At 52.0% G+C, this 26,125-nt stretch overlaps 1 protein-coding gene and 1 long non-coding RNA gene across 5 annotated transcripts in view; both read right to left on the minus strand.

Annotated features, from left to right (window-relative positions):
* The window catches only part of FGFR1 (fibroblast growth factor receptor 1), a 48,454-nt gene extending 23,060 nt beyond the window's left edge, over positions 1 to 25,394 (minus strand). For 2 of the 4 annotated variants that reach the window (XM_082374647.1, XM_082374646.1), the window contains exons 1-2: positions 24,766 to 25,394; positions 16,277 to 16,455 (exon numbers count right to left, since the gene is read on the minus strand). In XM_082374647.1, coding sequence (XP_082230773.1) covers positions 16,277 to 16,367 — 91 coding nt within the window. In that variant the 5' untranslated portion in view covers positions 16,368 to 16,455; positions 24,766 to 25,394. The remainder of the gene's footprint in view (positions 1 to 16,276; positions 16,456 to 24,765) is intronic. The other 2 variants (XM_082374648.1, XM_082374649.1) reach the window with 2 other exon arrangements.
* Positions 7,881 to 16,252, minus strand: LOC309619483. The gene is made up of 2 exons (XR_014239004.1): positions 14,225 to 16,252; positions 7,881 to 13,886 (listed from the first exon to the last, which is right to left on the minus strand). It is a non-coding gene; the product is annotated as an uncharacterized lncRNA (long non-coding RNA).
* Positions 25,395 to 26,125: the final 731 nt, after the last annotated feature.

Consider the following 26,125-nt stretch of genomic DNA (forward strand, 5'->3'; position numbering starts at 1 on the left):
CGTTCAGCCTGACAAAACGGTGCAAACTGCTGTGTTTGCCAGAGAGGCTGCAATACAGCTCCCGACAAAGGGGCCCGGCAACAACGGGAGCTGAATGGCCTCAGCCAGCAGGTCCCCTCTCGCGTTGCCATGGGGACCCCACCAGGGCTTACTAAAGGTATTTCCTGAGCAGAAAGGCAGTGCACACATGCCCAGGCGGCCCAGCTAATCCTGACAGGAAGCCATCGCCATTCAGCAGCCCAGGGGCTTGGGGCTGGGAGGTGTGTTTTGTTTTTATTAAAAAAAGATCTCGGGGCTTTTGTGTTGTCCCATCTCGTCACTGTAATTTAGCGCAGAGCCGCCTGTGCTGGCCAAAGCCACAGCCAGGGCCCTGCACCCACTCCAAGACCCCCCAAAACCAGCTCCGCAGGAAGTGGTTGGGCAGGGGAGGCCCCAGCATTCTGTGCAAACCTTGCCAAAGATGTAGCAACGGGTAACCCAGCATCGAAGGTGGAGTCTGGGGTTCAAGCCCCAGTGCTGGGTTCCAGCTGATGCCTCCTTGGTACCTGTACTTTCTTCCCTCCTGGGGAGTGGGTAACACCCCCCCCCTCCCCAATACCTCCCACCATGAGGAGGAGAACACTTTCAGGCTGGGGAGAGGGCTGTAATTACATGATTAACAAAGGAATGCACCCAGGAGTTGTTTTTAAAAGAAATCTCCCCTCTTCCTCTCTCCCCAATGTTTACAGACGCACTCTGGGCAGAGCTGAAAAGAAAAATGCGTCCTCCACCCATTTCCCAAAAGGATTCCCGGTACCCTTGGCTGCTCTGCCTTACCTGGAAGAGAGAGCTGCTCTGGGAAGGGGCAAGCTCACCTAAGACGTGCAGGAAGAAGCGTAAAGAGCAAAGGTAGGTGCCTTGCAGCTACCGGGAAGGGAGGTCCTCAGCTCCCGGTTCCTAGAAGTTTGTGTCACCGGCTCACATTTGGCACCAGAGGAATCAGCCTTGGCAGATTCAGGGAAGAAAGCCAACAACACAGCTGGCGGTGGAGACAGAAATTCCTGTGTGACAACTGCCCCCCTCGGACACAGTTTAGGGTAAATTAACATTTCCTGAGCAAACTTGTATGTGGAAGGAGCTGGCCTCGGTGAAGAGGATAAAATGAAGGGGGCTCTACCCACCCAGGTCTGTGTGTTTGCAGAGCCCATGCTCCTGCCTCTAGACCTTCCCCGCAAAATGTTCTGAACCGGGTATTTTGATAGAATCAGAGTGATCGTTTGGGCAGCATTAAGACTGTGCCTTACAACTGCCCTGGGCGCCCAGGAAGCTTCTAGAGCCACGTTCGGGGGGGGTCCTATTTTGGGAAAAGAAGCTGGAGAGCCTTGTTCATTGATGGAAAACTTCCCCCAAAGAACCGCAAGCCCAGTAAGGACACTTGTGTGGGCTGTAAGCACAGGGGATCTGGATTCTCAGCTGGGGGGCTTCTCCTGCCTTTATTACAATCACGTCCTAAGCTCAAAGCAAAAGTGCCACCGGCCACCAACTGTGACAACACAGAAGTAAGAACACCTTCCCCTGAGCTGTCAGGGAAAAGCTGGACAACTAGTTGAAGTGGGGTGTGTGTGTGTGTGTGTGTGTGTGTGTGTGTGTGTGTGTGTGTGAGTGTGTGAGTGTGTGTGCGTGTGTAGGGGTCCCGCTGCTCGAAGGGGAACTCAGACCCTCCCACCACTGGCCCAGAGCCCAGGCCTCCCAGCCATGTGTCTGCAGCTGTGACCTGTCAGGCACTTCCTGGTCTGGGTTCTGTAATGGAAAGATCATTAAGAGTGGGGGAAGGAGGACAGCCAAGAGGTAGCCCTGCAGCTCCCAATCCGCCGGGCGCTGACCTTAGAGTCCGGTCAGGTTCCTTGAAGAAAAGAATGTATGGCTCTCCCCCCACCCCGCCCCCTCCCAGGGCCTCGGGACGGCCTCCCCTCCCCCATGCTCCTCAGAGCTGGTTTGGGGAAGGAAGCACCGGTAGCTGGGTAGGAAAACGCTGCCGCTCCCTAAGCTTGCTGATGAATTAGTCGAGGCCACAGCTGTTTCAGAATTTGCCTTTTGCCCCCCTCCCCAAACCTCAATGGGTGCTTGAGGGCACACGCACCAGGGCTAACAGTACGCCTCCGGCTCTGTGCCACCTTCCCTCCCTGGCTGGTCCCCGTGGCTGCAATGGTGGGTCTGGGTCACCGGGCCCAGTGCAAGGATGATCACCGCCCACTGCAGTGGAGAAAGGAAGGGACTCTTCGTAAAGTGACCTATTTTTTTCAACGTTAAAGAAACATCCCTTAGTTTTACATTACGAGAATAAAGGTGATAGACATCTTTTTATTTATTTTTTTGGCCACGCCAGCTGCATGGCGGGATCTCAGTTCCCCGACCAGGGATCGAACCCGGGCTCTCGGCGGTGAAAGCGCAGAGTCCTAACCACTGGACTGCCAGGGAAGTCCCAATAGACATCCTTTTAAAAGGAAGTGGTGTAAAAGGTGGTTGCCAGGGGCTGGAGGAGAGAAGACTGGGGAGTTACATGTTTAACAGGTAGAGCTTCAGTCAGGAAGGTGACACGTTCTGGAGATGGACAGTGGTGATGGCTGCACAAGACGAATGTACTTAATGCCAAGGACCTGAACGCTTAAAAATGGTTGAGCTTTATAGTATGTATATTTTACCACAATAAAAAAAAGTACCGGTAGCGGACAGTGTTGGTTTTTTAAAGATGTTCTTACGTGGCAAAATAAATTGTCAACCCAAAATATCGGGGGGGATATTTGACTGGCCCATGGAACCTAAAAATCTGGGGCTAATGGTCTGTTCCACAGACTGGCAGGAAAGTGATGGCCCAGAGGACCCACTGACATATGACGTATTCATTCTTCTCTCTCTCTCTTCCTTCACACACACCGTGAAAGTAGAGCATTTAGTACTGTTTTCAGAAACTAAAAGAGTGTGGTTTGGGGATATTTCTCCCTGAGATGGGATGGCACTCAGGCGGAGAGCAGGTAGGAGAACCAGGACCAAAGGCTGCTTGGAGGGCCAGTGTCTGCACTGGGGAGTCCTGTGCTCGGACAAGCTGGGTGACCTCGAACAATGAGCCTCCTGCGGGAGGATCCCTACTCCGGGCAATGTCCACATTCCGGGTGTCCTAAGGGATGAGAGCCTCGTTTGAAATCCTTGTGAAAACCACACAGTACCAAACTCTGCTTGAGCCCCAGGTGGTTGTTAACTGGCTGGGAGCAGCAGCAGGAGTATCTGAGCGCAAGTCACTGGGATGACCGGCCCTACCACTCCTGTGTGACCCGGGCCACATCACCTCCCCTCTCGGCCTCCGTGTCCTCAACTGTGAGATGGGAAGGCTGACTGGACAAGCTCTAGGCAACTCCAACAGCTCTAACCAACATTCTAAGTATCAGCTGGGCCTCGGGAGTTGAGTCCCACTCACTACATCCCCTCCGGCCTCCACCGGCACAGGCCTCCCTCTGCCATGAGGGAGGGCAGGAGACTGCAAGTTAATTTTCCTTAAGAAGAGGGGAGGGGACTCCCCTGGCGGTCCAGTGGTTAAGACGCGTGCTCCCACTGCAGGGAGTGCGGGATCGATCCCTGGTCGGGGAACTAAGATCCCACATGCCGCGTGGTAAGGCCGAAAAAAAAAAAATAAGACACATGGGACTTCCCTGGTGGCGCAGTGGTTGGGAGTCCGCCTGCCAGCGCAGGGGACACGGGTTTGGGCCCTGGTCCAGGAGGATGCCTCGTGCCATGGAGCAACTAAGCCCATGAGCCACAACTACTGAGCCTGCGCTCTAGAGCCCACGAGCCACAGCTGCTGAGCCCGTGTGCCACAACTACTGAAGCCCGCGCGCCTGGAGCCCGTGCTCCGCAACAAAGAGAGGCCACTGCAATGAGAGGCCCGCGCGCCGCAACGAAGAGTGGGCCCCACTTGCTGCAACTGGAGAAAAGCCCATGTGCATCAACGAAGACCCAACACAGCCAAAAATAAATAAATTAAATAAATAAATATATAAAAATAAATAAATAAACAAATAAATAAGACACAAGGATGTAATGTACAGCACGGAGAATATAGTCAATATTAAAAAAAAAAAAAAGAAGAGGGGATTCTGTTTTGGCCACAGAGCTGCGGCCACCAGCACCTTCAACACATGTCTCCCTTCATCTTTTCCCTCTGGCCTGAGATGTTCCAGAAGAAGCCTCAGAGCCGAGGGTATGGAGTAGCTCAGAGGCTGACTGGCAGAAAGCTGGGAGCCCAGGTATTCTAGAAGGATTTATTTCACGGTCCTTTTTTGATGCTCATGAGAGATTCCATGAGAACTCGCTAGGCAAATAAATTTTAAAAATGGACTGAGAGTCTGAGGGTAGTGAGGAAAGGACACATGTTATGAAATAAATTCTTCCAAGCGTACCCTTCAGGCATTAATATAGTCTTGAGAGTGCAAATAACACGGATGAAAGTTTTAGATGCCGAAGGGAGAACTTCATTCAGTACGTTAGTCAAAGAACCTGACTCTTCTAAGGTTTAAAAACTAATTCCTAAAACCGAAGGAAAATAAACCTTAATTCCCAAAGTAAACCCTGACGTTGGATAATAAAGGGGCAGAGATTTCCGAATGCAAAAGGCCCCTTCCAACGATGCGAGACCTGATCCACATTCCAAAGGTGGTGATAACTGACTTAAAGCTCCAAGCAACACAGAAGAAGGGCGTTCCAGGAAGAGGGTCTCCTTCCTTCCAGACAAGCTCTTAGACAACTTTCTACTCCCGGTCCTTCCTTCCTCCAATAGGCCCCGGCAATAGGACTCAACCCTCTTTTACTTCCCTGCCTCCCACCTCTCCCAGTACAGGGGTTAGAGCCGTAGGCACGGATATTAAACAGACCTGAGTCGAACTCTAGCTACTCCATTTATTTTAGCTGTTTAACCTGGCAAGTGTTCGTTTGACCTCTCTGAGTCAGTTTCCTAAACCGTGAAATGGACACACGGCACCTACCTTATAGACAATTAATTGATATCAGATTCTCAAAGTGTGGTCCCCGGATGGCAGCATCAACATCCTCTGGGAACTTGTTAGAACCACCCAGCTCAGGCCCCGCTGCAGAATCCAGAGCTCTGGGGGTGGACTGTGGCAAAGGTTTTTTGTTTTTTTTTTTTTGTTTTCTAAAATTAATTAATTAATTTATTTTTGGCTGCGTTGGGTCTTTGTTGCTGTGCGTGGGATTTCTTTAGTTGCGGCGAGCGGGGGCTATTCTTCATTGGGGTGTGCGGACTTCTCACTGCTGTGGCTTTTCTTGTTGCTGGGCACGTGCTCTAGGCACGCAGGCTCAGCAGTTGTGGCGCGTGGGCTCAGTAGTTGTGGCTCGCGGGCTCTAGAGCACAGGCTCAGTAGTTGTGGCTCACGGGCTCTAGAGTGCAGGCTCAGTAGTTGTGGCGCACGGGCTTAGCTGCTCTGCGGCATGTGGGATCTTCCCAGACTAGGGCTTGAACCCGTGTCCCCTGCACTGGCAGGGGGATTCTTAACCACTGCGCCACCAGGGAAGTCCCGGCAAGGGGTTTTAAGAAGCCCACCGAGTGATGTGCCTGCCGGGAAAACCTGAGAACCACTGCAGTAAGTGATATAAAGGGCTCACTGTGGGGTAGCAATAATTATTTCTCACCTATTTTCCTTACCTTCCTATTGAAAAGGATTTCATTCCTATCTTCCCCTTTTTTAAAGCTAGAAATTGTAGGTATCTTTTTTTCCCTAGTTCCTTTATTATTAAAAAAAATTTTTTTTGGAGTATAGTTGCTTGACAATGCTGTGCTAGTTTCTGCTGTACAGCAATGTGAATCTGTTAAACATATACGTACAGCCACTCTTTTTAAGATTCTTTTCCCAGATAGGCCATTACAGAGTACTGAGTAGAGTTCCCTGCGCTATACAGTAGGTCCCTTACTAGTTGTAGATATCTTTTTTTGAAAAAGAAAATGGGTGGTTACCTCGCTGGGCGTTCAGGCATGCATTCATTTCTTCGAAAAGTATTCATGGAGTGCCTAACGTGTATCAGACACTATTCTAAGGTGCTGGAGTAAACAAAGGACAGAACGACACCTCTGCCTTCGTGATACACGTGGGCACACACATCGCAGCCCGCAAACGACAGTCAATCTGTCCCTTCACTTCAGGGAAGAGGCCCTCTCCTGTGGTTTCAGATGTCCTCATAACCTGAGTTTTATGTCCTTATTTGAGGTTGTCACTGGATGACACTTCTTAAATGAGTCACTTATTGTATTTGCCTATGTGTAGTAAGAGCGACACTGGCCGGGGCTGGGCCTGACCCATGGCGAGGCTGGGGTAGGGTTGCCATTTGTCCTGGGCCCCCCAGTCAAGAGGGGCCTCCGAGAATTTTTGTGTTTTCCCCTAAGGGGCACACAGATAGTTACTGACAGAACTGGAAGAAAATATTTACCAAAAAACTTGCAATAAATCTGTGTTCTATTCCCGGGGCACACCTCACACAGTATACCACAAATTAATTAATTTTGAAAATCCTGTAATTATTTTGTGACTAGCCCAACTACATTGTATTATATATATTTTTGTTTAAAACATTAATTTGTTAGATGTAAACACTAAGAAAAACAAAATTTCAGGACCCTTGTGGGGTTTTTTTTGCACTTCTTCATGCTTTAAATATATATTTACTGGTAGCCTCAAAACAATGCTAATGCTTCAGTTTTGCTGAACCTTCTAACATGTTTATTTCCATCCATGAGACATTGTTGGACCATTTTAGAAACATTCCAGGTGGTTTATTGTGTCCGGGCGATACCACTATATTCTAGAATAAGTGTGACCTACAAGGAAAACTCAGGTGTGGCATCTGATGCTTTAGAGGCCTCAGATCCCAGACCTTCTCCAAGTAGGAGGTCTCAGCTACCGTGGAAAAGGCAGCCTCAATGGAGTTTTCGTTCCATTGATTATTCTAAGCTAGGGAACCACTTTCATTAGGGCAGCTCATAGACCTATGACCGATGCATAACCTCACAGTCAAGAGCAGAAGAATGTCACACAAGAAATGCACAAGCAAGTGTCTCCAGCTGCCTTTACCCCAATCACACACATGTACATACCACCCCAGAAAGGGAGGTGAAGCCTAATTCCTGTGAGATAAAAGGGACTGACCCAGCAATGTTTAAATCCAAATGTTGGTCTGCCTGTATTTTGGGAAGAAACCCAGTTTGATAGAGGGACATAGTATAGTACACTGGAAAGAAAAATATTGGAGTCAGACCTACCTGAACCTGAATCCCACTTTCACCACCTATCAACTAGACGACCTTTTAGACAAATTACTTAACTCCCTGAACCTCAGTTTCCTCATCTGATTTTGGAAATAAAACCTATGGCCATGGGAATCAATGTAGAGGTAAAAATATGTAAAGGATGTGGAATGTGAAAATGTAATAAATAGTATTTATTAATTATTATTTTTAAGGACCTTTACTGGTATTGCCTTTCTGGGGCTATTTGGTACTATGTAATCACAACTTTTAGAATGTAAGTATCCTTGGATACATGGGCAAATTTTATTTGTAAAAGTATGTTCACTTAAATGCAAACTATTGAAAATAACTTAAGTGCCCAACAGTAAAGGACTGGGTAAATAAACAAATTTTGCACACCCATACTACTACATAGTTACTGAAGCATGATGGAAACATCTCTGCATGGCAAGAAGTACCTGCTTACGTTACAAACCAGTATATAACATATACATTCCATTTTTGAAAAGTTATGTTTGTATAAATGCAGGAAAAAAATCTATATAAATAGATTCACCAATAACAGATTATTTTTGGATGATGGGCATATAAGAGATTTTCTCTTTACAAGTCTATAATTTCTAAATTTTCCACAATGAACCCAGATTACATATCAAAATATCCATGTTTTAAAAGAGCAATAAAAACATTCTTTCTGACTGCATACAACTTTGCTCTAGTGGAGAAAACAGCCATGTGTTAAAAACTCCATAATGTAAGGCCGAGGGAAGTAAGTGCCAGATTGAAAGTTACACAGAAAGGGGGTGGGGGGGAAAGGAGTGATTAATTTGGAGAAAGAGGAGGGCTTCAAGAGGGAGGTGGCCCTTAAGCTACTCCTTAAGCTAAGAGTAGAAATTACAAAGAGTGAAAGCAGGAAAGGACAGGGATGGACATTTCCAGCTAAGGGACCAGGATAAACAGTTGTTATGTATGAATGTGTATGTTGTATTAAACAAGGGAAAAGGAAATCTTATTTGGCCAGATGGATGGATGGATGAATGGGAGACAGGGAGGAAAGGAAGGAAGGGAGGGAGGGAGGGAGGGTGAGAGCAAGGAAGGAAGGAAGGAAGAAAACTAAATCAGTAAACAAATGGTGAAGGGACCATTAGCCAGGGGCTAGTTTTCGTCCGTGGAGAAAACAGAGGAGGGGCTAAGCTCTAAGTTCAACTTTCTTCGTTGATCAAATATGTGACTCTCCAGCATTGATGGTTTTTAACCTCTTTCCCTGCCCAAGCTCATGACCACTAATGTTCACTCTTCGCCGAACTCCTTGACCCTCTCACCCACTTGAGGCTTGACGCACCTACACATCCAGGGCCTGGGAAACACAGCCACATTCACAACAACATTCACCTTCTTTTACACAACCCATCCCAGGAGCCTTGGCCACGATACAACATGTGGGCTCAGGAAGGAGCATTGAGTTTCAAGCTCCATCCGAGCCAACAGTCCTCGTGCTTGGAACTGACTGGACAAACCCCTCTCCTGAGGTTTCCCGTTTGCAAGGAGAGAGCCTTTAAATGAAGGCAGTGGGCACCTCGTTTGGCAAGGGGGCAGGGGAGGGTCGGTGCGAACCAAGAACAGGAGAGGGGGGGACTCAGGGTACAAGCCACAACCAGCCCATCAGGCAAATGTCCCCCCGACTTGGCCGTCAGCGGCTGTAAGTCAGAGCAAGCCCCCAAGTTCAGGAGCAGCCCACAGTCTAGAACAGCGGTCCCTGACCTTTTTGGCACCAGGGACTGGCTTCTTGGAAGACACTTTCTCCATGGACCGGGGTGGGGGAGGGGATGGTTTCGGGATGATTCAAGCGCATTACATTTATTGTGCACTTGATTTCTATTATTATTACATTGTAATATATAATGAAGTAATTATACAACTCACCATAATACTGACAGGAGGCGGAGCTCAGGCAGTAATGCGAGTGATGGGGAGCGGCTGTAAATACAGATGGAGCTTCGCTCACTCACCCCCTGCTCACCTCCTGCTGTGCGGCCCAGTTCCTAACAGGCCACAGACCGGTACCAGTCCGTGGCCCGGGGGTTGGGGACCCCTGGCCTAGAAGGCTTCTCCTAAGAGGAAGCAGTTTGGGATTTATTCCAGGCCTTAAGAGCCCAGGTAGAGCAGTTAACTTGCTGCTGAATCACTTTGGGGGGGGGGGCGGAGGTGGGGAACAGGGTGGGCCGAGAGAAGGGAATCCTGGCCGTAAGTCTGTGGATAAGCCTCCTCTCCAGAATGAGCAGGGCGGCCTGGGCAGCTGAATTTGGGAGACCAGCAGTGCCAGAGCAGCTGGACTTTCCCGGTCAGCAGGGAAACAGTTGTCTCGTTGCCAGGCTTTGGGGAGGGAAGAGGCAAAGGTGGCGTCTACAGGGGGAGCTGCAGCCCCCAGCGGCCCCCGAGGATCGAGGCCCTGTAAAAACAGGGCACAGCTGCCGGTCACGATCTGTGACCCCGGACCTCTCCCTCCCGGATAATGACTCCCCAGAACTCACTTCTCCCCAGGCCATCCCTCACCGCCCCAGACACGAGCCATCACTCACTGTTTCGGCCTGACCGGGAGCAAGCATCCCGGCCGGGCCCTGCTGACCCACCTCCGGGCAGGGGCTACAGGCCCCAGAGGCATCCCGGACCCTCTCTCTCCAGTTCCTGCCCACCCAGGTCGTCACAGAAACCCGGGGGCAGCAGCCCGGCCTGCTTCTCTGTTTGGGCTCCCTCCCTTCCCCCTCCCTGGCCAGGGCTCTGGACAGCCATTTGTTCTTCCCTGAGAAATTCCTCCTCCCTGACTTCGGGGAGCTGGTCGGCAAAGCCAGAGTGGAAAATCAGTGAAGCTAATGGTGCAGCAATGCAGCAGCCAGAGCCAAGAACACGGCCCTGGGGTGGCTCTGCCCGGCGTGGTCAAGTGGACACATGAGCCCTCGCGCTCCTCCCTCACATTCTCTCCCTACACCCACCCTCTGCAAAGCTCAGCTCCAGGAACACTTGCAAACACATCCTTCCGAAGGCACCGAGCTACCTCTCTCTGGAGAGGGGGTGAGGGACAGAGTAGAGTCCCCTGGGGAAAAGTGGTAGCTCCGTGCCGCGCAGATTCCCACAGCCCGAAACCCTCCAGCCTTGCTCTCCAGTGGGTCTCCCCACATCGCTCTCTGCCCTGTGGAATTCCACCGGCCTTCTGGCCCAGGGGGAAGAAACTCCTCTTCAACGTCCAGTGTGAATTAGAAGTAAACAGGTTCTTTTCACAAGAAAAAATTATGTTGCGGACGGGGTGGGGTGGAGGAGCGCTCCTGCACGTTTCCTCCCCCCGGCAGCCACTCGACACTGGTCCACAGGACATTGGCCCCCAGGCCGCAGGTCCTCTGGCCACGCCCACTGGCTGCAGCCAGTAGGACCTCGGCCTGTACGAGGCTGGTAGTGGGATGCCCTCTGGTACTTGTTTGGGGCTCCCCCCGCAGCCAGGCTGAAATGCATACCCCTTCGGGCCAAAGACAGCTGTGGGAGCCCCTGGGGGGTTGCCAGTGGCGGCCAGGGCCCAGGGCCGGACTTCAAGCTGGGGTGATGTCTCTGGCACCACTTGCAGCTCCCCGCCACGGGCCCAGGTTTCTGCAGGACACAGAGACAAAGGCTTGCTTTGTGGCGCCTGGCATCCAGGGGGCTTGCAGCCAGAAATGGAACCGTGCGGCTTTTCCGTTAAGTGTAACCTCTCCCTCTTCAAGCGGCCACCAGACTCCTTCAAATCTGGGTAGGTGGGAGGAGCTGTAAAACCCCGGCCATTAAATCGTTTATTAGTTGCAGGTTTCTGAGCATGTAGGCAAGTATTTTGAGACGGCAGGGCTCATACCGTGCCCTCCACCATGTGGGGTCTGGGGGCTTCAGCCCAGGTTACTGCTGAAAAGGGGGCAGGATCCCCACTCCCAATTACGAGAAGCGGCCTTGTAAGCAGTTTTGGATTCACCCGCTTGCTTTTCTCCAAGTCTTATTCTAAAAGAGAGAAAAATACACAAAAACAAGCCTCTTCAAGCTCAAAGCGTCTTTCAAGCTAGTGCTTATCTTTTTAAAGGGGCATTCTACTCCCCGGCCCATGACGCTGCTTCAGTCTCCCCCGGCCCCCTCCCCGCAAAGCCTGGTCTGAAACAAGCTCAGCCTCTTTAAGATCCCAAACGAGAGAAGGGAAAGGAGAGGGAGGAAGGAGGGAGGCTGGTTTTCCTGGAACCCTTATTAAATCAACTTTCCAAGGACAGCCAGAAACTCCAGGCCCTCCCCACTCCCTGAGGAGCATTTGCAGACTGGGGGAGGGGCTCCCGACACACACACACACACACACACACACACACACACACACACACACACACACACAGAGCAAAGCCTTTCTAAAGGGCAAAAGCTCTCAGTCAGTGGGAGCAGGGTTTGGGGTAATTTGCTTTAAACTTTTGGGCAAACCTTTTATATACAGAGTCTAGTCTTTTCTGAGGACAAGAGTAGCATTGTTATTGAATAATGAGCAGGGCCAAGACTACGGCAATACTTTACATTTGTGAGATACCTTATAGTTTACAAAGCGTGGAGACAGATTCTTCCCTTAGGACTTCAGGTCTCTGAAGACAGTGGGGCCCATGTTCTGCTATCACAGAGCTCAGAAGGGATGATCTAGGAGAAGGGGCTGAACCACGAGAGGGACTGACTCAACCAAATGGGGACCTGGGTCCTGATGTCCATCCAAGTCTCGTGGGTTTCCACTTCTGCGTCCTAAGGCACTCCAAGTCCATCCATGAAACAAGCCCTTTACCACGCGGTGTCTCCTGTGGGGTCCCAGGAAAAGGTACCCACATCTACCATTTATGGCTCATTGACTATGTCCAGGCAAGGTTCTTAGAGCTTTGCAGGCATTTGCATCTGATATTCACAATGACCTTAGAAGCAGATGTTCATTACCAATATAGATCATAGAGTGTCAGAGAGGAACTTTCCCAACAGCCAACAGTCGGTAAGAAATGGAACCAAAATCAAAACCAAGGCAGTCCAGGGAAAACATATGCCCACAGACTTGTACACGAATGTTCACAAGAGTTTTGGTAATAATAGCCCAAAGTATTAGCAACCCAAATGGCCGCCATCAAGTGAATGGATACACATTCCCCATCTAATTCCATTATGTGAAACTCTAGAATAGGCAAAACTAACCTACAGTGACAGAAAGTAGATCCGTGGTTGCCTGGGTCCGGTGCTGCAAAGGGGGCTGACTGCAGAGGGGCAGGAGGCAAGTTTGGGGGGTGATGAAAATGTTTCATATCTTGATTGATAGTTACGTGGGACAATGCTACATTTATCAAAACACATCAAACTGTATGCTTAAAATCAGTGCATTTTATAGAATGCAAATGATACCTCAATTGATTTTTAAAAAATGGCAATGTAATTTCACTCTTCACTGCCACATCGCCTCCTAATAGCCCTCTCCACCTCTCCTACCCCCTCCCTCCCGTTTGCGGAGCAGGACTTTGTCATTTTCAAGACTTTCAGCCCCTTGACTCCACCCTCCATCACTGCCCCGGCTTCCTTTCCCAGTCTGGATGCACAACCAGAAGCTTCAGGACCACCATCACCCCCTCAACCCCTATTCCTTATGCTTCGACCCTTGGATACTCCCTTCCTGCTTACAAGCACCCAGGTCCGAGACGCGTACTATTCACTTTCTCCACCCTCCATCCCTGGGCTGCAAAATGGTTTGTTAGAGAAAGTTAAAAAAAATACTTTAGGGTCCACCATAAATTCATATTCTCAAACCTTATCCACCCCTCCTCATTGCCACCTCTGCTGTGGCTGACCCAAACCTCTATCTACTCCTCACAAACCTCCCACTCTGACTCACTCCCTCTACTCGCATCTTGTCTGTGTCTCTAGTCACCCGGAGTTGACATCCAACCTACTTAAACCCGTAGATTTTTTTTTTTAATTTAATTAATTTTTTTGGCTGCATTGGGTCTTCATTGCTTCGCATGGGCTTTCTCTAGTTGCAGAGAGTGGGGCTACTCTTCGTTGCGGTGCGCAGGCTTTTTTTTTTTTTTTTTTTTGCGCAGGCTTTTATTGCGGTGGCTTCTCTTGTGGCGGAGCATGGGCTCTAGGCGCACGGGCTTCAGTAGTCGTGGCACACGGGCTCAGTAGCTGTGGCTCGCAGGCTCTAGGGTGCAGCCTCAGTAGTTGTGGTGTGTGGGCTCAGTAGTTGTGGCGCACGGGCTTAGTTGCTTCAGGGCATGTGGGATCGACCAGGGCTCGAACCCGTGTCCCCTGCATTGGCAGGCAGATTCTTAACCACTGAGCCACCAGGGAAATCCTAAACCCGTAGATTCTATTTCTATAGCGTCTCTGCTATTTTTCCTTCCTTTACAATCTTCCACTCTAGTTCATTGCCTTTCTCTAGCTAGACATTCAGAACAACCATTTAAGCAACTCGTCTTTCTGGCAACAGTGGTAGCAGCAGTAATAACTCCTAACGCTTTGCCTGTCAGTGCTTTATCTGGATTATCTCACTTATGCCTGTATTACTGCTCCATTTTAAAGATAAGCAGGGCTTCCCTGGTGGCGCAGTGGTTGAGAATCTGCCTGCCAATGCAGGGGACACGGGTTCAAGCCCTGGTCTGGGAAGATCCCACATGCCGCAGAGCAACTGGGCCCGTGAGCCACAACTACTGAGCCTGCGCGTCTGGAGCCTGTGCTCCGCGACAAGAGAGGCCACGATAGTGAGAGGCCCGCGCACCACGATGAAGAGTGGCCCCCGCTTGCCGCAACTAGAGAAAGCCCTCGCACAGAAATGAAGACCCAGCACAGCCATAAATAAATAAATGAATTTAAAAAATAATCTGTTTGTACTTTAAAAAAAAAAAATAATAAAAATAAAGATAAGCAAACTAAGACTTCGTGTGTTTGAGTAATTGGTCAAACCAAGTAATGCAGCTATTAAGTGGTGGAGCACGATTTTTTTTTTTAGAATTTTAAAAAAATAAATTTTATTTATTTATTTTTTCATTCATTCATTTATTTATGGCTGCATTGGGTCTTCATTGCAGCGCGTGGGCTTCTCACTGAGGTGGCTTCTCTTGTTTCAGAGCACAGGCTCTAGGTGCGCAGGCTTCAGTAGTTGCGGCACGGGGGCTCAGTAGTTGTGGCTCACGGGCTCTAGAGCACAGGCTCAGTAGCTGTGGCGCACGGGCTTAGTTGCTCCGTGGCATGTGGGATCTTCCCAGACCAGGGCTCGAACCCGTGTCCCCTGCATTGGCAGGCAGATTCTTAACCACTGTGCCACCAGGGAAGTCCTGCGGAGCACAATTTAAACCTAGGTCCATCTGACTTCTTTCTCCCATCCATCCAAACTCAGCTGCCTGAAAATCTGAAAGCTGGATTGTGTCACTTTCCTGCTTAAAACTTTTCAAGACTCCCAGTATCTACCCATTTAGGTACAGTTTCCTCAGCAGGGCACTACAGCCTTCCATATGCTAACTCAATCCAATTTTTCCAGGCATTACATCCCCCGACTACCTACACACCAGGTAAGTTGTTCTCTGTACACCTTATACATCCTGCCCCAGCACCCTCACTCATGCTGCTCCACCTGGAACACCCTTCATTTCCCTCCCAATCCCCTGCCCAGCCCTCTGGACCATCTCAGATGACGTTGGCTGTCCCTCCCCCCCAGCATTACCACTGCATTGTGTTATAGCTCCACTACGTGGTTTAAACACGGTCCACCTTGAGTTTAGCTGCCTCTGTGCTTGTCACCCTCTACCCGATGGTGAATTCCCCGTGGGCAGAGACGGTCCCTCCCACTCGGGGTTTCCAGCATGTTCCAGGTCAGGCCTTGCCTTCAGTTCTGTCACTGAGTACAACACGAATCTGCCTGCCCCAGCCAGTGCATCTTCTAGAAAGCAGCCCCCACCCATCCCCCCTCCTTCTCCATCACCCTACAAGAGGACAAATACCCTCAGTCCTCATTCGTCACTCACACAGGTCCTGGCAGCGAGACTGGTGGCCCTTTAAACGCAACCACCATGTTGTGTGCACACCTGAGCCCTTTACCCACCACCTGCCAACCTCCTCTGCTTCTGTCATCAGCCACTGGGTCACAAGCCACACTACCCTTTGGCAGCAGAAATGCCCAAATATTAGTTCTCAAAGAACTTTGAAAGCTGTCAGGTGTGCTGTACCTGTAATTTCCATGAAGTATTTTCACAAGTCCGGAAAAATCCCATCAGCAGTGGGAGCAAGTCTTTCCTGTTACTAACAATCCCTCCAAATTCCCAATAAACTACAGGTCTCTACCAGCGCCTACGCCCCGTAATGCTCCCTGGTTCTCAATCTCTTTGAAATCCCTCCAGCAGTATATCCAAAGCAAACCTCTTACCAGCCCTCCAAACAGGGCCTGTGAGAGATGGTCAAGAAAGACAAAATGGCAGGCACGTGGCCATGACGGCCGACCCTCATAGAAGATATGTCTTTGGAACAATTTTCTAGAAGCCGGAGGTCTTTATGAAGCTCCCACAACCTTCCACATCCCCTGGAGCCCGATCCAAGTTCTAAACCCAAATTCACAGGTCACTCGCACCCCACTGCGCCGCCCAACCCCACTTTATATACATCATCTAGGTTAGGGAGCTGGCTCTTGGGTCCCAATCAGAAGTTCTTTCTTCAGGAGGAGAAAAGCATAAACCGCCCCCCCCCGCCCCGAGCACGTCACCTCTGGCAGATGGATATCACCAGCCTTCACGACCCAACCTCTGATGAAGTTGGCTGTGTCTGCAGCCAGGCCCCCACCAGCCCAGGTACCTTGGGAGCCTCTCCTACAGTCCAGGAGCCCTCAGCTCCACCTGGGATGGAGCCTCCGCAGTTGACCACATCACGTCTGTCCCAGCCCCACCTTGTTGCTGAGGGCCGGGAGCCCAGGCTGCCCTTCAGGCCGCGCCTTACCTTGTTCCGGCAAGGTTGGCGCTGGCCTGGCAGTGCAGAGCGCGGCTGTGACCAGCACAGCCCAGAACAGGAGACACTTCCAGCTCCACATCCCAGTTCCGCGGTTAGAAGTTGGTGACAAGGTTCCGCACCTCCATGGAGACTCTGCCGTGGGCTTGACCCTCCCGTGCAAGCTGACTCTGGGGAGAGAAAAAAAAAAACCCAAAGTTAGGAGGGTCTGCACGGGGGAGGAGGGGCAAGGAGAAAAAGAGGGAAGGCATGTCACACGGCCACCCTGCTCAGAAGAGTGCCTGAAGCAATAACTTACTCCTTCAGACACAAAGAAAGGAACCGTGGTCCTGTCCCAACGGCGAATTCAAGGTTATACGCCTTAATTAGACCAAGGAGTGGTTCAATTCAGTCCTACAACTATTTATTGAGTGTGGACTGTTTCCCACGTTGGGAAAATCATCAGAAAGTTCCCCGAGGCATGAGCCCCAAGATCATTTGTGCTGGGAAAGCGAACGGCCTCAGGAACGTCTCCCACAGGTGACCTGGGTGTGCGGATGTGACCTCTCCCAGTTTAAGACTTCACTCCCTCTAGGGCACACCGACCCTTCGGGGAGGGATAAAGAGAGATGAGGAATTATGGAAGAAGCCCAGAACTGGGAAATGGGAGCCAGGTGAGATGCTGACTGTCTCTGGACCTACGTGATGAGGAAGCTGAAATACGCCATCTCCAAGGTTCTTTCTTTTTGTCTCTAAAACTGGATGCATCACAGGGACCTCTGGTTCTACCAGCTTCCCTCACGGAGAGAACACAACTCTCACCAGCTACTTAAAAAGGGCCTCCGAGTAGGGAGCCGTGAGCTGGATCCAGTTCTCCCCGAGGCTGAGAGGTGACGGCAGAAGTCCAACAGAAATGGATCCAGAAGAGGGGAAAGGTCGTGCTGAAGAATAAGGGTTCTTGCAAGGCCTGACTCAAAGATGGCTCATGCCAGCCCCGGTGAAAGGCACAGACTGCAGGCCTTTATCCTTCTCAGGTCCGAATGGGTAAAATTTAAAACAACCCTCCAAGGTCTTCAGGATAATGGTCTTTTCCGCTAAACATTTACCAAGTGATAAGACTTTCTGGGCACCGTTTGGGCTACGAGGGGGTGACCCTCTCTGTCTTCCAGGTGGCTTTTGCCCTAAATACTCCAGGGAACCATCCAAGTTATTCAGAGAATCCACTTCCCCGGAACATGCCCTAATGTGGTGCTTCAGCCGGGCCTCCCCCTGAGCCAGACAGGGCCCCTTGTGAGTGAGTCAGGCGCGGCTGGCAGAAAACCCCCCAGATTCTTGGCCTCGTTCACAAGCGCCTGCCAGTGGGAAGACACATGCACTGCCGCTGCTAGCTCCCTCCCAAGGCTTTCCTGAAATTTTTTACTGATTTCAAATCAAAGGAGAAGTAAACACTTCTATTTTTCTAAATTTAGGAAAGGGACTAGACAAGGCAGATTCGAACAAGTTATTTACTGAATACTCACTACGTGCCAAGCATGGACTAGGTAAGATTTTAAACTATAAAACTTCATTTCTTCCCCACTGTGAACTTAAGGGGAGGGGTGGGAATTATTACTGCCCTTTAAGCACGGGGAAACTGAGACGCAAAGAGGTTAAGTGCTTTGCCCAAAGATGTGCAGTGAGATGGCAAGGGCACCGGGTCTACATCACCTGGGTTTTCAGATGCCAGAGACCAGGGTGGGAGGAAGCAATAAGGGGGTGATCAAACCTGGTTCTACCGGACGCAAGCTCATTTTCTCCAGAGGGCATCCCTGCGTCACACAGAAGCCATGTAAATAAGGACAGATCCGAGGTGACTCTGGCAATGGGAGAGCCTTTGATTCTCAATTCCTTTGCTCTAGAGAAAGACCCTTGGAAGCAGCTCATGGATATGCCATCTAGGACACAGGATGGGGCGTGATTCCCGGCCACGGATAGAAGTGATGCTTGCCAGAGGACATCCCCAAACCACATTCCACATCTCATTACATCCCAAAGATACAGCAAGTGGATGCAGGCCAGTCACCGAGAAAGGTACACCTGACTAAGGACCTAAGTAAATCCCATAGTAATGGCCAGAGTCATGAATGAATTTTTAGTATCCAACAGGAAAGGGTGGTATCATCTCGAGATGATGAAGCTTGTTTTCAAAGGTAGCAGGCGGGCAGCCCCCACCACCACTCGGCCGCTCTGTCCCCTGAAAAGCCTGTCTACCTCCTCGCAGGAGTGGTCTGGCTGCTGACTGCCCTCTTTCAGCTCAGTGATCAATGCACTTCAAAATAATCTGGCAGCTTCCCTGCAAAAGTCTCTTCCTCTCCTCCCGCCCTGGGCCTTGAGTCCCACATCTGTAAAACAAAGGATGTTCAGAAAACCCAGCCCCCCGGCCCCCAGGCACCCACTCCTGGAATGAGAAGGGGTAAGCGGGCACACAACTTATTGTGGAAAACACAGTGACACGAACTAGTCCCCAGACTACCTGGGACCCTAGGGACTGCTACCTCCCCCTTCACCTCACCTTCTTCCCATTCTACTCATTAATGAATTCTTTAAGTCTCTTAGGAACAGTCTCCTTCCTCCACTGCTTGACAGATGTGACCTGTAGCCCTGCAGGTGCACACAGCAGCCGGCCCCTCAGCCTCTCCCCATCAGTCACGTCTCCTGGGACCGGCAGCCCAGCTCCTGCTCTGGGTGCAGAGGTCCTCACTGGGGAATGAGAAGAGTTGGGGGGACACACGCCATCTCACTTATCCCAGTTGTCATCAGAGGGAGCTAAAATAGTTGCCTTGCCTACACCACAGGAGGTTACGAGCTTCAAATGGGGGGCATGGGTGAAAGTATCTGCTCTCTCCTCTCGAAAGCCCTAATCAAATGTAAGGAATTACATATAAACATTGTGCTTTGAGTCACTTCTTGATAGCAATCTCAGGAGACTTTGGTAATTGGCAACCGGAGGACATGAACTTCCTGCCTTTGCAAAGGCATTTCTCACCATCCATCTTTACAAACCCCACACTCTAGACCTAGCTGTCCCATTCGGTGGCCCCTCGTGGCTATGGGGCACTTGAAATGTGACCAGTGCGAGGCAGGATGTGCTAGAAATGAAAAATACATACAAGAATGTGGAGCCTTTCAATGATTTTTTCAAACTGATTACATGTTCAAAAGATAATATTCCGGGACTTCCCTGGTGGTGCAGTGGTTAAGAATCTGCCTGCCAATGCAGGGGACATGGGTTCGAGCCCTGGTCCGGGAAGATCCCACATGCTGCAGAGCAACTAAGCCCGTGCGCCACAACTACTGAGCCTGCGCTCTAGAGCCCGCTAGCCACAGCTACTGAGCTCATGTGCCACAACTACCGAAATGCGTGCGCCTAGAACCCGTGCTCCGCAACAAAGAGAAGCCATCGCAATGAGAAGCCCACGCACCGCAACGAAGAGTAGACCCCGCCGCAACTAGAGAAAGCCCACGCGCAATGAAGACCCAATGCAGCCAAACAAAAAAAAACTGTAAAAAGAAAAAAACCCCAAAACAATAGCTAAAATCCAAAATCAATATAAAAGACTGCTGTGCAAAAAAAAAAAAAAAAAAAAAAAAAGATAATATTCCACATATATTGGGCTACATCAAATAATTATAAAAACTGAAACAAACGAATTAAGTTAAATGAATTTCACCTGTTCCCTTTTTCTTAATTTCAAACATGGCTACTGGAAAAATCTGAGATTCCATGTGGCCTGTGTTACATTGTAGGGGACAGGACAGCTCTGGGCAACCTCCGTGCCCTGCCAAGCCTTCCTTCTTTGCCCTTCCTCTGTCTTCAGCGGGCTCTCTCATTCGCCAAGCCCCACCTCAAAAAGCCACGTCCTCTTCTACAAGTCTTTCTTGGGCCTTGGGAGGATCCTCTGAATTTCCAAAAACACCATAGGGTCTCAAGCTCCTTAAGAGCAGGGTCTATACCCAATCAACCTTTGTCAGTGACCTTAGCACCTAACACCTACACAGCAGATGCTGGTACATTTGGGAACTGGATGCATAAATGAATGAAACAAAGAGAGGCCGGTAGAAAAGAAACTGACAGAGCCACGCTTGCAGAGGAGAGGTTGACAATGCCAGAGGAAATCGTCCAGCACTCCTTGTTAGCCAGCCAAACTCGATTTCAAAGCATACCAACCCGGACATTTTCTAAACATCTTGATTCCTCAGACTTGAGGAAGTGACGCCAAAACTTTAATCCCTTTAGATGGGAGTAATACTTCTTAACACAAATGGTGGCTTTCCCCAAAAGTGAGCAACAGTGAGCATCCCTCCTCATTGGTGAGAGTGGCAGGACAAGTTCTTAATAAACATCTGAAAAAAGACATGCAGCTCAGCTTACGAAATTGTACCCGCTCCAAGAGAAATGCTAATTTAAAAGTTTTTAGTCTCTGTCAAAAGGAGTGCCCAAATGTCCTTGGGAGTGCGGTATGTAAAAAGTGAGTAGTAATCAGAGAAACCCTAACTGCTCCACGGTAATCTAGGCAGACTTGCTACTGAAGACAGGATGGGCTTGTGGACCATCACATGCTTGGAGGTGTTCACCCAGGTGAGGGCTATTTACTTGGAGCCCAAACATGGCTTTTTTAATTGCAAGTGGAATGGCGATGAGGAGAGAATTTCTAAGGGAGATGCAACCTTAGGGAGATAAGCAAGTCTCCTAGCCCACGTCTGGTTTTTAATCCTCTCAGGAAACCCCAGAATCTTCTCTGAAGTTCTGCATCTGGACTCCCACCAGCCCCGGGTTCACTGAGACCTTGCACAAAGCTCTCGGGATGACAAATGCAAGACGTATTTCCCAAGAGGAAATTCAGCTCCTCTCAAGTGATGTGAGGCCCTTTCAGAGCAAGATGTTTGGATCCCTTCTCTCTACCTTCTTTTCCTTCAACAGCAACAGGCTCAAACTTTCCTAGGAAGCTCTTAACTAACAGCCATTTTGATGAGACAGATTAAAAAATGGAGGCCCGGTCTTCCCTGGTGGCGCAGTGGTTAAGAATCCACCTGCCAATGCAGGGGACACGGGTTCGAGCCCTGGTCTGGGAAGATCCCACATGCCGCAGAGCAGCTGGGCCCGTGAGCCACAATTACTGAGCCTGAGCGTCTGGAGCCTGTGCTCCGCAACAAGAGAGGCCGCGATAGTGAGAGGCCCGCGCACTGCGATGAAGAGTGGCCCCCGCTTGCCACAACTGGAGAAAGCCCTAGCACAGAAACGAAGACCGAACACAGCCATAAGTAAATAAATAAATAAAATTAAAAAAAAAAAAAAAATGGAGGCCCGAAGGAAGCATTCAGAGGCTGCTAAAAGCCCAAGCTCACAGGAGCAAATCTCCTGTTTTAGGAGTCCTGTTCCAGGTCAACACCCAAAAGCAAACAAAGCAAAATCTCATGGACTTTTCTAGGTCTCCATGGCTGGAGTCTACCTACTCGCTGCTCACCTCAGTCCTCCTAGCCTCCGGAGTCCACCAGGAACAGAGCTGGGCCAGGCTTAGGGATGCCTGGAGATGCTGTGACCCTCTCCCTCAAGGGGGGTGGGGTCATAGCATCCACCACGCTCCTTCTCCATGTCTTCCCGTGCTTCTGCTTCACTTGCTCTTCTAAGGGTGCCTAACGGAACTTTCTCACATCCTCCATGGCCAGGAGCCAAGGAAAAGAAGCACCCAAGACTGTCTACTCTGGAGCCAAAGGAAGAGGTGCCCACTCTGGCCCAAATCCCATTTGTGAAAATGCCTCCAAAATGCGCATTTCTACGGGCTTGGTCAAAGCAGACAGTGAGAGCACACTATCCAAGTGACTTTCCACCCGGATGGCCCTCATTAAAAAGCTGACACTCAGCTATGACTAAGAGTAAGTGCAACAGACGTTTCAAGGAGCTCGTCACCGATGCAGTACACAGCCATCCCAGCTGGAGCCAAGCCCCCAGCAGCCTCCGTGTCCCCAGACACCCTGCGCTCCTCCGGGGGTCAGCAGTAGCGCTGGAGCTTCTCCCAACCAACTGGGGGGAAATATGTAAACAAGTCATTAGGGAGGTAGGCTATCGGGACCGATGGTCGGTAAGGTCGCTGGGTCCTCTGCAAGGGCTCTTGCTCGGTCACTCACTCGAAGGAAGGGCTATGACCCAGGCTTGGGGGTAATCAGCCAGACAGAGGCATGTCCCACGGGGCCCTGCTACTTAGCTCTTAAACAAGCCTCAGAGAGGAAACCAGGAGCCCGGGCCAACAGGGGAAAATGGCCACTTTCTGCTCAACAGTCTCAAGGCTAAGGTTCTACAATTTAGATGGTATTCCAAAAAAAGCTCTGGGCCGGAGGTGCAAAGGGCAGGGCACATCTGCAGAGGAAACAGTCACCTTAATTACCATGTCTAGAGAAAGTGCGATTTCATTACAGCCTCCAAACTACTGCCCAAAGGAGGAAACCAGAGAAGTGTTTTCAATTTGAAAGAGGCTGGAAAGGAGAGGGTGAGAGACCAACTCTCCCCACCCTCCTGCAACTTTGGAACCAGAAAGTGCTTTCCTACCTCAGAGGTTAGAACCAGAAAAAACCCTCCACAATCCAATCCCTTTCAAACCTGCAGCCGGTACTGACTTGGTAAAACGCCCCACTTTAGTCTCCGGGAGCTGCCGCCCAAAGAACTGCTTAAAAACACCCAGGGAGCGACAGCCCGGGGCCTCCCTCCCACGCCCGGGCCGCTGCGCCCCGGGCTCGCTCCAGGGAGGGTGGAAAAGGGACGCGTGACGCCACCGCCGGGCGGCCCGAGACCCGGCGGCGGGCTCCGGACAGGGTCAGACGCTCCCGCTCCTCCAGCTGTAACTGAAGGGAGGAGACTGCAATGCTTTGGTTCCAGAAACTTCCGTCAGGGCCAGTTCTGGGTCAGACCACCTCTGACCACCTCTAGCAGATGAGATGGGCCACCCCCGAAAAACTTGGCCCCCTCTCCTACGATGCTTCTTTTCCGCACGAGCCAGAAAGCACCACCTCCATATCAGATCCTAAATAACTTGGCATCCAGGGTAACTTCTCTTCTCCTCAAATCCCAACGCCTCGTCCCCAAGTCTTAAGAAATCTTAAAGAGCGAGGTGGTAAGGCCAAGTTGAAGAATCCCAGTTTTAATCTGGGGGAGGGGGGAGGGAGGAAGAGGGATGTCCTTGTGACTGCGGTGTACCCGTGTGGGGTGAAACGGAACCAGATGCGGCGGCTACATCTGGAAAATGGGGGCGGGGGGGAGTGGTGGGGGAGAAAGACACCGCAGAAACTTTGAAAAGGGCTAAAGCTTCTGGGCCCAGAAAGGAGAAGCAGGCTTCACGGCTCCCCATCGCCCTCCCCACCCCGCCCCCCGCCCAAAGGCGTCTGGCTGCCTTCATAGGCTATGAGTTAAATGAACTCCAACTACAAAGTCAATAAATTCCTCTGCAAATGAGCGTTCTAGGCCCTCTTCTCCTAACCCCAAACATAACGGGAAAGCGGAGCGGGGGCAGAGGGTTCTGGGCCCGAGAAGCAACCTGCCTCGCAGCCGAGTGAACCGCACGGGACAAAACCCTCATCCCTTCCCCCACCTCCTCGAACCAGATTGGAACTGAACATTCCCCTCCCCCCCGACCCCATAATGGGGCTTAACATCACCCGCTGGGCGCCCTCCCCTTCCCCAAACTTCCGATCCTTTCAGAGATGGACTAAGTCGAAGATAAGCGCCTCTGGAAAAGGGAATTCCTTTCTCGCTCTCCGCTAAAGCAGATTCAGCCATTTGGTGACGACACCCCCTTAAAACCTATTCGAAGAGAATCTAACCTACCCCTCCACTTCCTTCCCCCTTCAGGCCCCCAGCCGCTCACCCACCCGCAACCGCGACCCCAGACCTTCCCGGAGGTGGAAAAGGACTTAGAAAGACCCTGGATTTTTAGCGCGCCACCCAAAGCTACCTGCTGGATTGGGGTGAGTCCCCACGGGGGGACTAAAAGGAGATGGAGTGGAATGCAGCGCGCGCGCGCACACACACACACACACACACACACACACACACACACACACACCACCTCGATGCCCACTCCCGCCCGCCTCCCCAGTCCCAGGAAACCGAGGGCCGCCGCCGCCTCGGCCCCGGCCCTGTCCCTCCCCGGACTCACCGCCGAGCCGCCGCCGCCTCGCCACCTCGCCAGCGCGAGTTGGCGGAAAAGTTGGGCGGCTGGCGGATCGGCGGGACCGGCTCGGGGAGGGGGCGCAGGAGGCGACGCGAGTGGAGGGAAGGGAGGGGAGACAAAAGGGGGGCGCCGAGCGCTGGGGAGGGAGCCGGGGGTGGAGGGGGGCGGGTAACGAGTGGAGGGAGGCGCCGGACCCGACTGGGTTGCGGCCGGGGAGAGCGCGCAGCCGGGAGGCTCCAGCGCCGGGGGCCGCTCAGGACGCGGAGCCCGCCCCGGATCCGGGGGCGCCGCGGCTCTTACCTCACTCGGCGCTGCGGTTCCGCCTCTGGAGGGTCCGCCGTGGCTTGTGCGGGCGGGCGGGCGCCCGCGTCCCCGGCTCCGGCCCGCCGCCCCCGGGCTCCGCTCGGGTCCTGGCGGGGCCGCGAGAGCCCCACGGCCGGCGCTCGACTCCCAGTGGCGCTCGGAGCTCGGCGCCTCCGGCCCGGGCGGGAACAATGGAGCCGAAGCTGGTGCCCCGGAGGCGGGGCGGGGGGAGGGCTCCGGTCCGCCGCCCGGGATCTCCAGACCCCGTGGCCCCCCTCTCCAGCACCGGGCGGCGGCCCTCACGCTTCTGGCAGCCCGGGCTCCATAGCCCTGCGGGGGCCCCGGCGCCGCGGCGTGCCCGACTGCCGCACTGGTCCCCTGCGCCCCGCGGGGCGCCCCTCGGACCAGAGAAAAGTCCTCGGGCTCCGCCGCTCTTCCAGCTGAGGCGCGCACTGGCGGCCGGGGAAGGCGAGGTCGCCGCAATGCGCTAAGCGGAGTCTCGGTCCTGTCCGGACGTCGCCGCCCAGCTCCGGGCACAGCCCGGGCTCCTCCGCGCGCTGCGGCTGGACCAGAGTTCGGGCTCCCGCTCGCCGCCGCCGAAGCCGCCGCACCAGTGCCCGCAGGAGCGCTCCGAGCGCTGTGCGCCGGCGGGGCGCGAGGACTCGCTCTCTCACTCCCACCCCGCGCTGGTCCCACCTCCTCCTCCTCCCCCTGCAGCTGCCTGCTGGGCCTTGTAGTTTCCGAGCCGCGGCCCCCGAGAAGGGGGAGCGGGCTGAGCCGCCCCGCGCTCCGCTGCTCCTTTCCTGCGGTCTGGCCTCCTTTGGCGCGCGTGCCCCTCCATCTGAGCACCGCCAGGAGCGCGCCCAAATTTCGGGCGGTGGCCGAATGAGCAGTTGTGGGGATGAGGTGGGGAGACGCAGTAGCCCTGAGATTGCACATGGTAGCACGGGCTTTGGAGTCAGACTGTGTGCCTTGGGGAAACGATGTTCTCGCTCTACATCTCAGTTTTCTCATCTGTAAAAGGGGGATAAGAGTACTTTCCGTATAGAGTTGAGGATTAAATGAGAGCCTGGCACATAGTTACTCAGTAAATCCAAGCTGCTTTTATTCATGAGAAGGTCTGCTCCCTCCTCAGACCCTTCACTTTCCCCAGCCACATAGCCTAGGTTTTGTGGTCCAGGGAGCTGGGTTTTGTCAATTCTACAGCACCGTTCTTGGCCTCCAGAAGTCTTCAGCCTGCGGAGAACGTTTCGGAAGCAAAGAGTGAGTGAGAGGAGTCGGGGGGGTGTTGTTGGTTTGGAAATTAATCAGAGCCCACCCAGCGCACACTCCAGTACTCTATGGAACCCGAGGAAAA

Source organism: Balaenoptera borealis (assembly GCF_965194805.1).
Source record: "Balaenoptera borealis genome assembly, chromosome: 21".
Classification (NCBI taxonomy): domain Eukaryota; kingdom Metazoa; phylum Chordata; class Mammalia; order Artiodactyla; family Balaenopteridae; genus Balaenoptera; species Balaenoptera borealis.